Source organism: Oncorhynchus mykiss, chromosome 14, assembly GCF_013265735.2.
Source record: "Oncorhynchus mykiss isolate Arlee chromosome 14, USDA_OmykA_1.1, whole genome shotgun sequence".
NCBI lineage: Eukaryota > Metazoa > Chordata > Actinopteri > Salmoniformes > Salmonidae > Oncorhynchus > Oncorhynchus mykiss.
In genome coordinates, this window is record NC_048578.1 from 19,541,390 (window position 1) to 19,555,674 (window position 14,285).

The window sequence follows — 14,285 nt, forward strand, 5'->3', positions numbered from 1 at the left end:
GCTTAAGATCAAAAGTCAAGTATTGATCTAAAGTTTCTGCTGACTTTGGAAATGTAGGCCTAGCTTGAAAATGAATAAGTTGGCTCCAATCAGGGTTTGACGCTGTGGCAGAGTAGTGATCTAAAGATATCCATTTGGACCACTTTGGGGTTCTGAATAGTAGATCATTCATCTTTAGAAAAATGCTAGCACTGTAGTTTTAACAATTGCTTCCATGAACAAATATTCTGGCTAGTATTCCAAGGTAAAGTAAATGGCTTTATCTGAGGTAGGCTATTTGTACTTTCAGCACACTGTAAATGTCTGCTTTAGGAGTTCCTTTTCCCTTGGATTGACAGTTTACCCCCCTTTTTAGTCTAGCTTTTGATCATGTTCGTGATGCAGTTGATAGGTAGGTGATTGTCAAGCGTATCACATCGATTCTTTATCACATCTTGTTCCTCTCATGATCTAATGACATGCAGCATTGAAGCGATATAATATATTTTCAATGATACCCTACCTCCTTTTGAAGTTTGTGTAAAAATACATCTCGTAAGAGAACCGAAGTGTCACTGGAGAGTAAAACTGGGGGAGTAGGGGGGCATTGTCCCCAGCCGCCGACTTCAAACGTATTTTTATTTTAATCTGGGGGAGTTTAAAAAACTGCATATCCATGATGACTTCCCAAACTAAAGCACCAAAATAAATTATTTCCGAAGACTTTAATGACTTGGGCAACAGCGTCATCAACTTTAAAATGGTGCCAGAGCCAGATTTAGCAGACCTTTTTTCCCACAAGATAATAAAACACAATAGTACAAACGATAAAATAATGAGTAACAATTAGTGTTTGGTTTTAGTATTTTATTCACCACCGTATCTTCACATCTGTGTTTGGCTCATTGCCAACCGTCCCCCTAGGCTTGCTATTCTTTGGTCAATCCTTGAGTGGAGTTGTTTTGACAATTAGGCTAGTGTGAGATATGTTAGGCTAGAGTGCTAAGGTTTTCTGGCAGTGTTGAGTAGTATGCACTGAGTATGTGAATATAGGCAAGCATGCTTGCAGTCATTCAGACATTCTGCTTCTAAAATTAGGCCTAATTCCTTCAGTTTTGGCCTAGCCTAAATGTAGATAATTCTGGTAGTTTTGCTTGAATTCCAAATGCCAGCAGGCCCTCCAAAACTACTGCTAGCTCCGCTGCACTAATGTACTAATGCACCTGCACAACCATGTGGAGGAAAACAAAGCATGGAATCCATCACGTGGTTTAGATTTCACACCATTTTCTGCTTCCTTCTGTGAGGCTGACCGAAGGTTAATTGCCCCAGAATGCCTGATTGTGAGAAATCACAGTGATTATGCAAGGCGTTGCGGTGTGAAAACATGCTGATATGCATCGCATGTGACTGAGTAGTGAGATACTGCCAACAACATCCAGGCCTATGTGAGTTGCTTCATTGGCTTTAACTAGCTGAGGAGGACACAAAAGCATGTGATACAATGCTACTTGAATTGTTTATGGTACACAGTTGGTCATTCAGTGATTGTTTGGAACACAGTCTTACACCCATTTCCCATTGTAATTGCAGTAGCTCTGGTGTTAGCCTATTTCTACTGCAAATTACACTTGAGTAACTGTTGATGCTAGCGTAACGAAATAACATTGGTAGTCAGGGAGACAATGATTTTGACCTTTTCTATAACATTGATAGCAGTGTTGTAGTAATCGAGTATGGTCTTGAGACCACATATTGAGTGTCTCCGTCTTGTTTCGGATACATTTGTACTCTGTCTCGGACAGTAAGGACTAGAGGTCTACCGATTATGATTTTTCGACGCCGATACCGATTATTGGAGGACCAAAAAAGCAGATACCGATTAATCGGCCAATTTAAATAAAATACAAAAATATTTGTAATAATGACAATTACAACAATACTGAATTAACACTTATTTTAACTTAATATAATACATCAATTAAATCAATTTACCCTCAAGTAGATAATGAAACATGTTCAATTTGGTTGAAATAATGCAAAAACAAAGTGTTGGAGAAGAACGTAAAAGTGCAATATGTGCTATGTAAGAAAGCTAACGTTTTTTCCTTGCTCAGAACATGAGAACATATAAAAGCTGGTGGTTCCTTTTAACATGAGTCTTCAATATTCCCAGGTAAGAAGTTTTAGGTTGTAGTTATTATAGGACTATTTCCCTCTATACCATTTGTATTTCATTAACCTTTGACTATTGGATAGGCACTTTAGTATTGCCTGTGTAACAGTAAAGCTTCCGTCCCTCTCCTCGCTCCTCCCTGGGCTCAAACCAACAACACAATGACAACAGCCACCACATCGAAGCAGTGTTACCAATGCAGAGCAAGGGAAACAACCACCCCAAGGCTCAGAGCGAGTAAAGTTTGAAACGCTAATAGCGCGCGCTAACTAGCTAGCCATTTCACTTCGGTCACACCAGCCTCATCTCGGGAGTTGATAGGTTTGAAGTCATAAACAGCGCAATGCTTGATGCACAATGAAGAGGTGCTGATACTTAGATACTTGTATGCTTGTATGCTCAGTCAGATTATATGCAACACAGGACGCTAGATAATATCTAGTAATAATCATCAACCATGTGTAGTTGACTAGTGATTATGATTGATTGTTTTTTATAAGATAAGTTTAATGCTAGCTAGCAACTTACCTTGGCTTACTGCATTTGCGTAACAGGCAGTCTCCTTGTGGAGTGCAACGAGAGAGAGGCAGGTCATTATTGCGTTGGACTAGTTAACTGTAAGGTTGCAAGATTGGGTCCCCCGAGCTGACAAGGTGAACATTTGTTGTTCTGCCCCTGAACGAGGCAGTTAACCCACCGTTCCTAGGCCGTCATTGAAAATAAGAATGTGTTCTTAACTGACTTGACTAGTTAAATAAAGATTAAATAATTTAAAAAAATCGGCAAATCGTCGCCCAAAAATACCGATTTCCGATTGTTATGAAAACTTGAAATCGGCCCTAATTAATCGGCCATTCCGATTAATCGGTCAACCTCTAGTAAGGACTCGTAATTTCTTCCCGAGACCAGCAGAGTAAAACACTCATAGTTATCAGCTTTCATTCAGAGGGCGCATTGCGTATACTCACTTCTTAATCTCTACTGCATATCATGGTAGTGTAGAGGAGGTATATGATTTATCAATTATGTAGTACAATAGAGAAGTCATGCACAAAGTAGCCTACACAATCGCAAACCCTGTGAAATATATTCAAATGCGCACTGCACACACAGCCTAGTTTCAGCGGAAAATCATCTGCAGGCAGCAAGTGTGCAGCTCTCAACTGGTTACCATACCAGCTCAATCGGTAGCTGGTATGGTAGGAAAGATGTTTCAATTCATAAGATCTAACAGTAAATGCTAACAAAGGCAACAATGGGTATGCAAACCAGGTATTGAAAAAGTTTACTTCTAAGGGTTGGTTAGTAGGCTATTTGTGATGTGCAATTGTCATCGTGTGCTGTTTGTAGGGTAGACATGGATGGGCCTAGGTGGACAGAGGCCCACCCACTGGGGAGCTAGGCCCTGACAGGCCCACCCAATCAGATTGATGTGGTTTGAGCACCGTTGAAAACTTAGACGATCAAAGTTGTCTTCTTTTAAAAAAAATATTTTTTAAGTGAAAATCAGAAAGATCAATAGGAAAACTCTTTAAAAAAAAAAAAAAAAAAAAACATACGAAAACATTTTTCACACACGTGCCTTTTCTTCGCTGGGCGGGCCATTTGGGAACTTTTTGGCAAAATTAGAGTATACCCATTTCTCCAGGCACCACTGCATAGGGCTGATGGAAAGACAGCAGTCACACACAGCATGATGTTAAAGTATAAGCAGTCCATAGACTTGGACATAATTAGCCAGTAGGTCCCAATCATAAGAATACAAACACACAACCATTAAGCATTATCCAATTGAAATGTACAACTATTTCTTCCCATTCCAAAAACACTTTTCATGTTTAGCACACAGAGTAAACAGTGACTTAAAGTCTAACTGATAGTGTTTCAACTACTTTACACATATGAAATAGAATAATATCATTATATCAGTAAAAAATATAAAATTCCCAGTTTCTGCTACAGAACCAACTTTATACGTTTTAAAAATAAATTTGACTCAACTTTCCATGACGTACACTAAGGCATATTTGGCAGAAGAGATGGATGCAGTTCAATGCATGATTAATATAATTAACCAATACATTTCTTGGTAGTGCAGGAAGTATTGCTATCAGGTTGTAAATCACAGCTGGCCTGGGACATTGTTTGCTGCCATGTTTCAGTTTCAATGACTCAATATTCTGGACAAAAACGGTCATTTGGTTAGCTAGCAAGAACTTGAACGACTGTTATCCAGTTAGCATATCTCTTGAGTTCGCTATCTCCTCTGATTTCAGAGCACTCTCGTCTGAGAACTAAGAATGAATTTACGAACGCGCAACACCCACATAATATGGCCGGTGTCAGTAAACTTAGGCAAAATAGTCATAGTTAGTCAAGAACGCTCTAGATAACATATAGGCAGCCTAACCAGCTCTGCTACGATGAGTAAAACGGTCAGAGTGGGGGGGGGGTTCTCTCATTTATGTCTGGAAGAAGCTAGCTAGCCAACTTTAGCCAGTTAGCTTGCGTGCTTGGTTGGGGCAAGCATGGTAGGCAAACTGAAGAAGGACAAGGAGGCTAAAATTCCCCAACGTTTATCAGTGCAATTTTGACGGCCAACTAGCTGAAAATGTTTGAGAGGGTTTATCTAATGTTCCTTTGTTAGACTTTAGCTCATCTTGCTTTGGCTAGCATTAGTTGTTGATCTTGTTGATATGCATAACTGAGTTAGAGAGAGCCTACCTTTTCATGGTTGTTTGATCAATAGGAGTGTAAAGTTCCCAAATGTAAGAGGACTCCCATGGTGTTTACATGCAATATTTGCAGAAATCCATTCAGGTGTGTTTTGTGTAGCTGTGATTGACTATAGCACACCGGTCTGTATAGACTCTGGTCCTGGATAAGACCGATGTTTTATTTACTGCATTGTCTAATTGTCCAAATACATTACCACTCTCCCTTTCTATATTACTACATCATTTTCACAAATGCCTTAGTATACGCCAATACCCAAACATTATGAATTTATGAAAACGTGAAAATGACCATATCGGAGTGATGCTAAAATGCTTTCAGTTCCACTTTAAATGCAACAATGGTTCACACACAAGTTATTCTCAAAGAAAAACACAGTTCCACTAACCAGATAATCTTAATTTGAAATGTAACTTCTTCTTGAAAGTTATTCTTTAAAAGAGAGAAGCTAACAAATTAGCAACAACATTCTCTTTGATAACACCTGCTGCATCAGCGGCAAACTAGCCGACAACAAAAGCTAGCTACTTGACCGTGGGAAAGCTACTGCCCGCTATTGAACAGTGAGTGTTGGCCTTCAAGAAGGCAGACGCTTCCTTACGCTTTTGTAAAACAGCTCCACCCAGTAAGTCAAAATGTTGAGTGATTGATTCCACTGTCACTCCAAAATGTTGCCCTAATACAGTTGGCTGATGCCTTTTATCTAGCTTCTGATGGCTTAGCCAATGGCTGACTTAGCTAGCTAGATGTATCTCCCCAGAGACTAGCAGTGTTAACCATTTCCTTTCCAACAAAAACTGATTATTATAATAATTATTTTATAAATCCTTAGCCCTTCTCTGAAGGTGTGGAAGGCCCATTGTTCCCCACTGTGTTTGGGTTAGTAATAATTTGTAGAGTGGCTCTATTTTCCCTCAGCCTGCATTTGTTTTTACTTCTGAATGCCTAAAGTATCCATATGTTGTTCTGAAATAGGAACACAGAAATACTGGACATTTTGAACTCCTATTATGTGGTGTTTGACAAAATTAAATCATGGTCTTGATTTGGACTCACATTTTTCTGGTCTTGACTCTGTTTCAGACCCCTTGATCCCCTCTTTATCGGTTTTGACTCGGTCGTGCCCCCACTCCGGTCTTGGTCTTAACTCGGACTCGATTTGCTCTAGTCTTGGTCATGAATCAGTCTCACTTTAGGTGGTCTCAAACAACACAACACTGATTGATAGTTTACACAGAGACAATTATTTTTACTCTTTCTTTAACATTGATATGCTACACAGAGACAATGATTTTTACCCTTTACATCTGGTAATATGTTGCATAATTAGCCTATTGCTAGCTTACATACGTAGGTTGACAAACTTCCTTGGCCCTTCCCCTTCTGCTCCCTCTTTAGGCCCTGACCACAGGTAGTATCCCGGGCTTCATCGACGTGGTGATGAACCTGAACTCCCCAGCGCTGCTGGAGGACAACCTCATCTGGCAGGCCAAGGCAGCGGGCAAGCGGATGGTGTTCTACGGGGACGACACCTGGGTGAAGCTCTTCCCCAAGCACTTCATGGAGTACGATGGCACGACCTCTTTCTTCGTGTCCGACTACACCGAGGTCAGTCAGGGTCGTTATCTGTTTGAAGGTCAGGGTCATATTGACTGAAGTTGAATCTTTTTCTATTATGTAATATTTCAAACATACTCTACTAGGGATGTGACAAATGTAAAACAAAAAATATGTATTACGTTTAAATGTAAAAAAAATAAAAATGACGTGAATTCACAATTCAGATGTGGTTCTGAATATGACCCCATATGCCTACCATTTGTCACTAGTTAGCACTGCAAGAAATTCAAACCCAGCCTATTTATACAATTTCTCTTCTTAAAATGTGATTTTAATTCTAACCCTAACCTTAACCACACTGCTAACCTTATGCCTAACCCTAACTTTAAATTAAAACCAAAAATATACTTCTTGTTTTCATACATTTTTACATACATCCCTACATTTGTGGCTGTGGTAACTTGTGGAAACCATACCAGACAGTGCTCACCTTACTGCTGTCCTCACCCACTCAGCAATGATGGTATTGATGCTGTTTTAGGTTCTCTGTTGTGTGCCTCTCCTCCAAGTTGTCAGTACGTGCTTCTTATCATCAATATGATGGCTAGTTGCAGTGATGTATGACAGCGTGTTCATAGACGTCCCACAATCTGCTGTTATCACCACGTAAGGTGTTTGAGAGCTTGTGCTTTATACTTGCAGAGCTATCATTGTACAATGTCAGATTTCTGGCATCTTTTAGTCTGGTTCTAGATATGCCATTAGGGTATTGATGCCGGCTTCCTCTACCATTGACAATGGCTGCATATCAACTGCAATTATTTCTGTAATCAGCGCTGTGAATTCCTCACTCCGCCCCTTATCGAACTGCTGCCAGCAATGGGTTGGGTCTCACGGTGCCTCTCTTTCAGCATTGCACCTGTACTGCCACTGTAGCTCAATTCCACCTCGCAGAGTTAGCGTTTCATCGCCTTCTCGTTTAACTTCTCAAAGAATTGCCATACAGAACTTTGCTGCTGTCGCTTCCCTGTCTCACTATTTTTCCAATTGTTAATGACGATGACGTGCTGAGCGCTTTATATCCATGGCAAATAATTTACTACTTACAGCATTGTTGCATTAGGTATTTGTAATACTGAAGTTTTTGCCTTTATGATCGTGACTGGGACCGTTAATAGTAGTTTTGCTATAACTGCACTGTGATTTTGATTTTGTAAAAAAAAATAATGCTTCCTTAACAGATTTTTTTCTAAACACTAACGATCCTAAATTAGTTTAAACGTCACACCCCTATACTGTACACAGCTCGTCAGATTCAGAAACAATGACACAATCAGGAGTTTTCTGTGTTGATACTGTATGTCCGCCCTGACTTTTCCTAGGTTGACAACAACGTGACGCGTCACCTGGATAGCACCCTGAAGAGAGACGACTGGGACATTCTGATCCTGCACTACCTGGGCCTGGACCACATCGGCCACATCAGTGGACCCCACAGCTCCCTCATCCAGCCCAAACTAATGGAGATGGACGACATCCTCAAGAAGATTCATGGCTCCCTCATCTTAAAGGTATAGCAGCCTACTTTTCAATAGCAAAATGACACATATTTACTTTGGAGTTCAGATGTTGCCTTTTCATTCTCAATGGGTTGTTTTGTGAAATTAAAAAGCACATTTGCATTATATTCAGGCAGTCCATTTCACTGCCAGAGAGGAATTGAAAGATATAGTCTGTGTATATATTGTTCTAATCAATATTCTAAGAAAAACGAACGATCCCGTTTATTTTCATCTTCTTGTAATGCGTCTGGAAAATAATGACAAATATCATCATTTGTTTCTGGGAGAATGTCCTGTTTTGATAAATTAGTTTGAAGCGCTCAACAGTCCTTTTCCTGTTTTTAATAGGATCTTGACTGAAAACGGTGTTCTTGTGCATATTTAACCATGCTAGCTTTTTAACTCTTGCGCATATTCAGCAGGGAGCTCTTTGAATGAATTGTGCTTCAAAGGCTCCAAACTCTCCCAGTGGAAGCCTGCTGCTGTTGCCTCTACTGTTCTTTACACAGTACCATTGTGTAAATGTGAATATATTCTATTGTGGTCCCATTGAGTCTCTCTTAGAGCTCTGTGAAAAACCCACCAAGTATGTTCCCTTAGATGACTGAGATAACGGGTAGACTTTCAATGGGTTTCGAGGTATAAAACATTCCAGTGACTTTCATTACCTTGCAGAGCTACCGATATCCTGTTTCTTCACGCTGTGCCAGTGCTGTGATAAAATAAATGAGGCATCGTGCATAGTGGTCGTCTGGGAGACAATCAAACGCAGGCTTCCTTGGCTCCGCCGGTAAAAAGGTAGTTTGAGCTTCTGGCCTACTTTGTCCTGCCCTGATTTATAAAGGAGAAGCCAGTACCTGCACTGCGGAACAACATGCATTCTGGGCTACAGTTTCTGGAGGGGGAGGGATTCAATTGCTATTTTTAGTGTTCACACAATACAATAGGACTGACATTTGTTAATGGACAAGCTACTGGGCAGTGGCTACTTCTAAAAACGGAGGTGGAGGGACTCTGGACATCATTGAAGATGCTCATTCTTACTAGGGCAGGCTTTTCTAAACCATTAGTCTTGCTACTTAAATGGTTTAAGTTCATGTTTGACAATATGCTTACTTGAATTGGTGTTGTCTTGACCATCAAAGGTGTATTTTTGTTGTATAGCTTAACTAAACAGGATTTGGGTTGAAGCTTTCCAAGTTACAGCCTCTTCATTTTTGGAGGAAAAACAACAATCTGTAACAAAATGGATTGCTCAGAAGGCCAACTCCACTCTGGCACATCTTCTGTTGTCTTTTCTCATGTGCACAATTTTGATTTCTAAGCATGTTTTTCCATGGTGCTGAAAGCAGCCCTGTCAAATATACTCCTGCTTCTGGGTTCTCACAGCCTTCGATGAAAGGGAATATGGAGGCAAAGAAAATCCGGGCTTGATCAGGATATGTCAACTCCCTTAAACCAGCCACGTTGTGAGTCTGTTCCCTGCCACTGCTGAATCCACCGATCCCCGAAACAACAAGAGAGGAAACATTGCGGGCACAATCTGCCATATCTGCTAGTGTCAACATCCTGTCCCCACTTATTTAAACTGTCTGGTCCACTGAGGTTTAGATTATTCTCTTTCCCCCTCTGTGTAATGGCTGCTGAAGGCAACACTCTCCCCAGAAAATAAGGAAATAATATAATTAAGGTACCAAAGATAGTTACTGTCAGTTTATGAAGGCTAATCTATTGAAGATAGTCTAACTAAAAATCCTTTCATCTCTAGGAACCGCGTAGCTCCAGACCAGCCATGGTCTAGGCCTTTTTAATCCTTGTCTTTACACAAAGGACTGATGTTCTACCATTAAATCATATCAAGCTTTATTTATACAGCACATTTCAGACATGGAATGCATGGAAAAAACGCTGAAAAAATGTAGTACACAACAAACATACGAGGATAAAAAACAAAAGAATAACAATAAAAACTGAATGACTAAAAAGCTCCCTAAGGAAGGATATCATGTTGTCTACAGACAACGGGAGTGACTATATCCCAGTTAAACGGAGAGGAAGAGAGAGGAACGAGTGTAAAATAGACATGTCCTTACAGGTTTTCCTCATCCCAAGGTCAATCTCCATCATCCAGAGCGAGAAGACTTCACTTTTTAGAAGAGGGGCAGGGGGCCAATTCTCACACAAAGCAGTAGAGCATTAGCCATGAAACAACATCATGAACATCAACAACATCCCTCTTGTACTTTAGACTTCTTTGATAATGCATTCAGTTCAGCTCATATCCTCGGATGTACTTGAAAGTAGAACTGCACTGTGGAGTACACACATTTTAAATGGAAAAGCCAGGACACACACAAACAGGAACTAGATCACACAGAACTTGTAATCAATTGAATTTAGAAGTATGTTTACCAGTGAGAACCAATTTCTTGTATACGCTGAATGTTCGTCCTTCAGTGTATGCAACCATTCAATGTATCGAAATAATTGGTTCTCGATTTCGGAGGTTGATATACAGTACCAGTCAAAGTTTCGACACACCTACTCATGCCAGTGGTTTTCTTTCTTTGTACTATTTTCTACATTGTAGAATAATAGTGAAGTCATCAAAATAAAATAACACATATGTAGTAACCAAAAAAATGTTAAACAAATCAAAACATATCATAACAGATTCTTCAAAGTAGCCACCATTTGCCTTGACAGCTATACACACTCTTGGCATTCTCTCAACCAGCTTCATGAGGTAGCCAACTGGAATGCATTTCAATTAACAGGTGTGCCTTGTTAAAAGTTACATTTGTGGAATTTCTTTCCTTGATTTGTTTGAGCTAAATCAGTTGTTATGATACGGTAGGGGTGGTATACAGAAGATGACCCTATTTGGTCCATATTATGGCAAGAACAGCTCAAATAAGCAAAGAGAAATTACAGTCCATCATTACTTTCAGACATGAAGGTCAGTCAATACGAACGTTTCAAGAAGTTTGAAAATGTTGTCAACTGCTGTCGCAAAGGGCACTATGATGAAGCTGGCTCTCATGAGGACCACCACAGGAAAGGAAGACCCTGAGTTACCTCTCCTGCAGAGAATAAGTTCATTAGAGTTAAATGCACCTCAGATTGCAGCCCAAATAAATGTTTCACAGAGTAACTGACACATCTCAACATCAACTCTTCAGAGGAGACTGTGTGAATCAGGCCTTCATGGTTGAATTGCTGCAAAGAAACCACTACTAAAGGACACCAATAAGAAAAAGAGACTTGCTTGGGCCAAGAAACACGAGCAATGAACATTAGACCGGTGGAAATCTGTCCTTTGGTCTGATGAGTCAAAATGTGAGTTTATTAGTTCCAACCGCCGTGTCTTTGTGAGACGCAGAGTAGGTGAACGGATGATCTCCGCATGTGTGGTTCCCACCAAAAAGGTTTGGGAACCGCTGCTTTAAATGACCAGCCATTCACACTTTCTTTCACATGCATAATCACTTTATCAATTCTATTTGTTATTTTGGAAAGAATGTAAGTGTTTTTTTTCAGATGAATGTGTTCGTTGTTGTTATCGTTTTTCAGGATGTGCTATGTGTTTACTAGTATATTTATACAAAGCAATTCAAGTACGAGGGTTACCTAAATACTGCGATAAAAATGGTTAAAACATTCATACGAATTTGTTACAATGATCTCTGGAATGTTGTTACAAACAGAATAAACCATTCGTTTTCTAGGGTAGGATGGAGTATCAGTCTTGCAGATTACATCACCTTGTGGTTTAGGTATCCATCAATTTAGAAACCCCCCAAACTCAGCCATGTCCATGTCAGCCTGCATCCCAGGAGTTAATCTTAGTTCAGAGCAGAAGATTCCTCTTTCTGTAAGTGGTGGTTGTGTTATTCTATGTTGTCCTGAGGTCCGCAATAACAAGAGAACCAACAAACCAACACCTCCCTCTTCACCTGATTCTCCTGTTCTCTGAGAGGCCTGATTGAGTGGCTGACGTGCTCGCTTCCATCCCGACACACCAGGCAGATGAGCTTGCAGAACAGGCTCAGTTCCTGGTGTTGGTCTGGGCACCAATTAACTTTGGCCCTTTCCTGTCTCGCCTCTTCTCTCAGCTGCTCTGCCAAGTTCTTCAGATTTTTGTTGATCTGAAAGCTTCTGCCCCTGATCTGAGCGTTGCACTCCGGGCAGGATCGGTTGGAGGCATGTCATGCAGAAGGTGGGGTGGTTGCTGAGAGAGACAGGTTTGGTGTAGATTTCTGTACAGACAGGTATTTCATAGCATAAATGAGAAAGTTAAGACAAGTATGTCTCTAAAGCACAGCTGCAAGTTAACCTTTGGTCTCAGCCTCAAGTGATTGGTGTTTCTGTCTTAAAGGGCAGGATGTTCCCTTATACACATACAGGACAATACTTTTCCCACAGTCACTCTGGTCTTATCCTTAATCCAACACATTTATGATGTTTATTACCGTTAGGCCAAGCCAGACATTGCACCATGTTATTGTATTAAATGGTTCCTCTATCATATTGAAGCACATGTATCAATATGTGGATTGAATAACTAAAGAAAGATGCACACCCATATAATAATGTATGGATCAATTCTTGAACAGCTGATGCAAGGCATTATCCATATTATAATTAACAAATAGAATACAATTATACCTTGACTACTTGAAATGTCATGTTTTGAGCATGTGAATGTAGAAAGTCAAAGCTGAACCTCTTAAAAGTAGAAGGTCTTCACAGAAAGCTTTGCCCGATAAAGCGGTCTCTCGTCACTCGTGGAAATGACCTAAGGGAACCTCAAAGAATGTGATTGGGATTGTTTTGGGCAGGTAAAACATTTTCCTTACAAAGCCCCCAAAGGATGTTTACAGATACTGTGAATTTTTAAAAGGTGAAACCAGAATATTTCAGACTTCAATTGTGAGTTGAACCACTTTGAATAGTCTGTTTCAAGCCACAGAAGAATCCATAAAAACATCCTCTTTGTGCGACTACCCAGAGAACTTCCATGCGTTTATCCATTTTGGTATGACATTTCATGTCACTATGACATTCAAAGGCATGAGAGTTACAGCTCTTTATTTTTCTCTCTTTCAGTGTGGGCATCTGTGCAATCAACTTTTCAGCAAAGATGCTCAGAACGTTTGTCATTTGGTTTGAAAGTATAGATTTTCTTCCCATTTTTAAAGCTCTGATGAGTGCTGGCCTCGGTAATAGGAGGGTGACATGCAGGACACTGCCATCTCTCATCCTTTTACCTTTTTCATTCTTGCAACAATTTGCCTCAGGGTCAGCCCCTATTCTCCTAGCACATCACTTTCCCACGTTACAATCTGGGAATGACGTGAGGTAGGTAGCCTAGTGGTTAGTGTTGGGCCAGTAACTGAAAGGTTGCTGGTTCGAATCCCTGAGCTGTCAAGGCTCTGCCGATTTGACCCTGAGCAAGGCACTTAACCCTAATTGCTCCTGTAAGTTTCTCTGGTTAAGAGCGTCTGCTAAATGACTCAAATGTAAAAAAAATTTAAAGGACCTAAACTCTGTTATGATGCTGCATATTGCACTCCCCGTCACCCACAGAACTTGCTGTGTGAAAAGTTGAACACTCATATCAAATTGTCTTTTGTTGAAGCTGGGATAAGAGGAGTTTTTTTTTTTGTGGAAAATAAACTTTTAGTTTGTGTTTTTCTTGTTCATTCCGAGATATGCAACATTTACAATTTGTGGATTACTCCCAGCAGCATGGCATTAAATCAATCGGAATAGGGCACGGCAACGTATGTATTTGGTAAGCTACAAATGAGCACACTGGCAGTACCGCATCGTAAGTCACAATGGCTGCCTCATTGCAGGAGAGGGGAAGGATAATTTGTATATCTCCCCTGTTATGTGTGGACCCCAGGAAGAGTAGCTGCTAATTGGCAACAGCTAATGGGGATACTAATAAAATACTTTTGCTCTGCCTCCTTATAGACTCAACTGAACAAATAACCCAATCTGGGATGATAAGGACATTATTTTTCCGCCCGCAGTTCATCGATCTTCATCGCTGATAGACTTTTCAATGTTTGTCTCCTTGCTTTCCAACAGACTGCACCTGCAACTTGCGATGTCTGGCAGATTGACACTTTCCTGCTGGTGCTAAACACCCCGCTTGAAGAGGCTCTAGGGTTGTTTAATCAGAAATACAAATTGCCCGGCAGTCAGGACACCTCACAGAGCTGTGGCAGCAAGCAGGTCCTAGACTCACTGATTAAACACCA

General features: G+C 40.4%; 1 protein-coding gene across 1 annotated transcript in view; it reads left to right on the plus strand.

Annotated features, from left to right (window-relative positions):
- The window catches only part of LOC110488955 (GPI ethanolamine phosphate transferase 2), a 119,558-nt gene that overhangs the window by 12,072 nt on the left and 93,201 nt on the right, over window positions 1-14,285 (plus strand). The window contains exons 3-4 of the mRNA XM_021561447.2: window positions 6,290-6,499; window positions 7,834-8,022. Of these exons, the coding sequence (XP_021417122.2) occupies window positions 6,290-6,499; window positions 7,834-8,022 (399 nt within the window). The remainder of the gene's footprint in view (window positions 1-6,289; window positions 6,500-7,833; window positions 8,023-14,285) is intronic.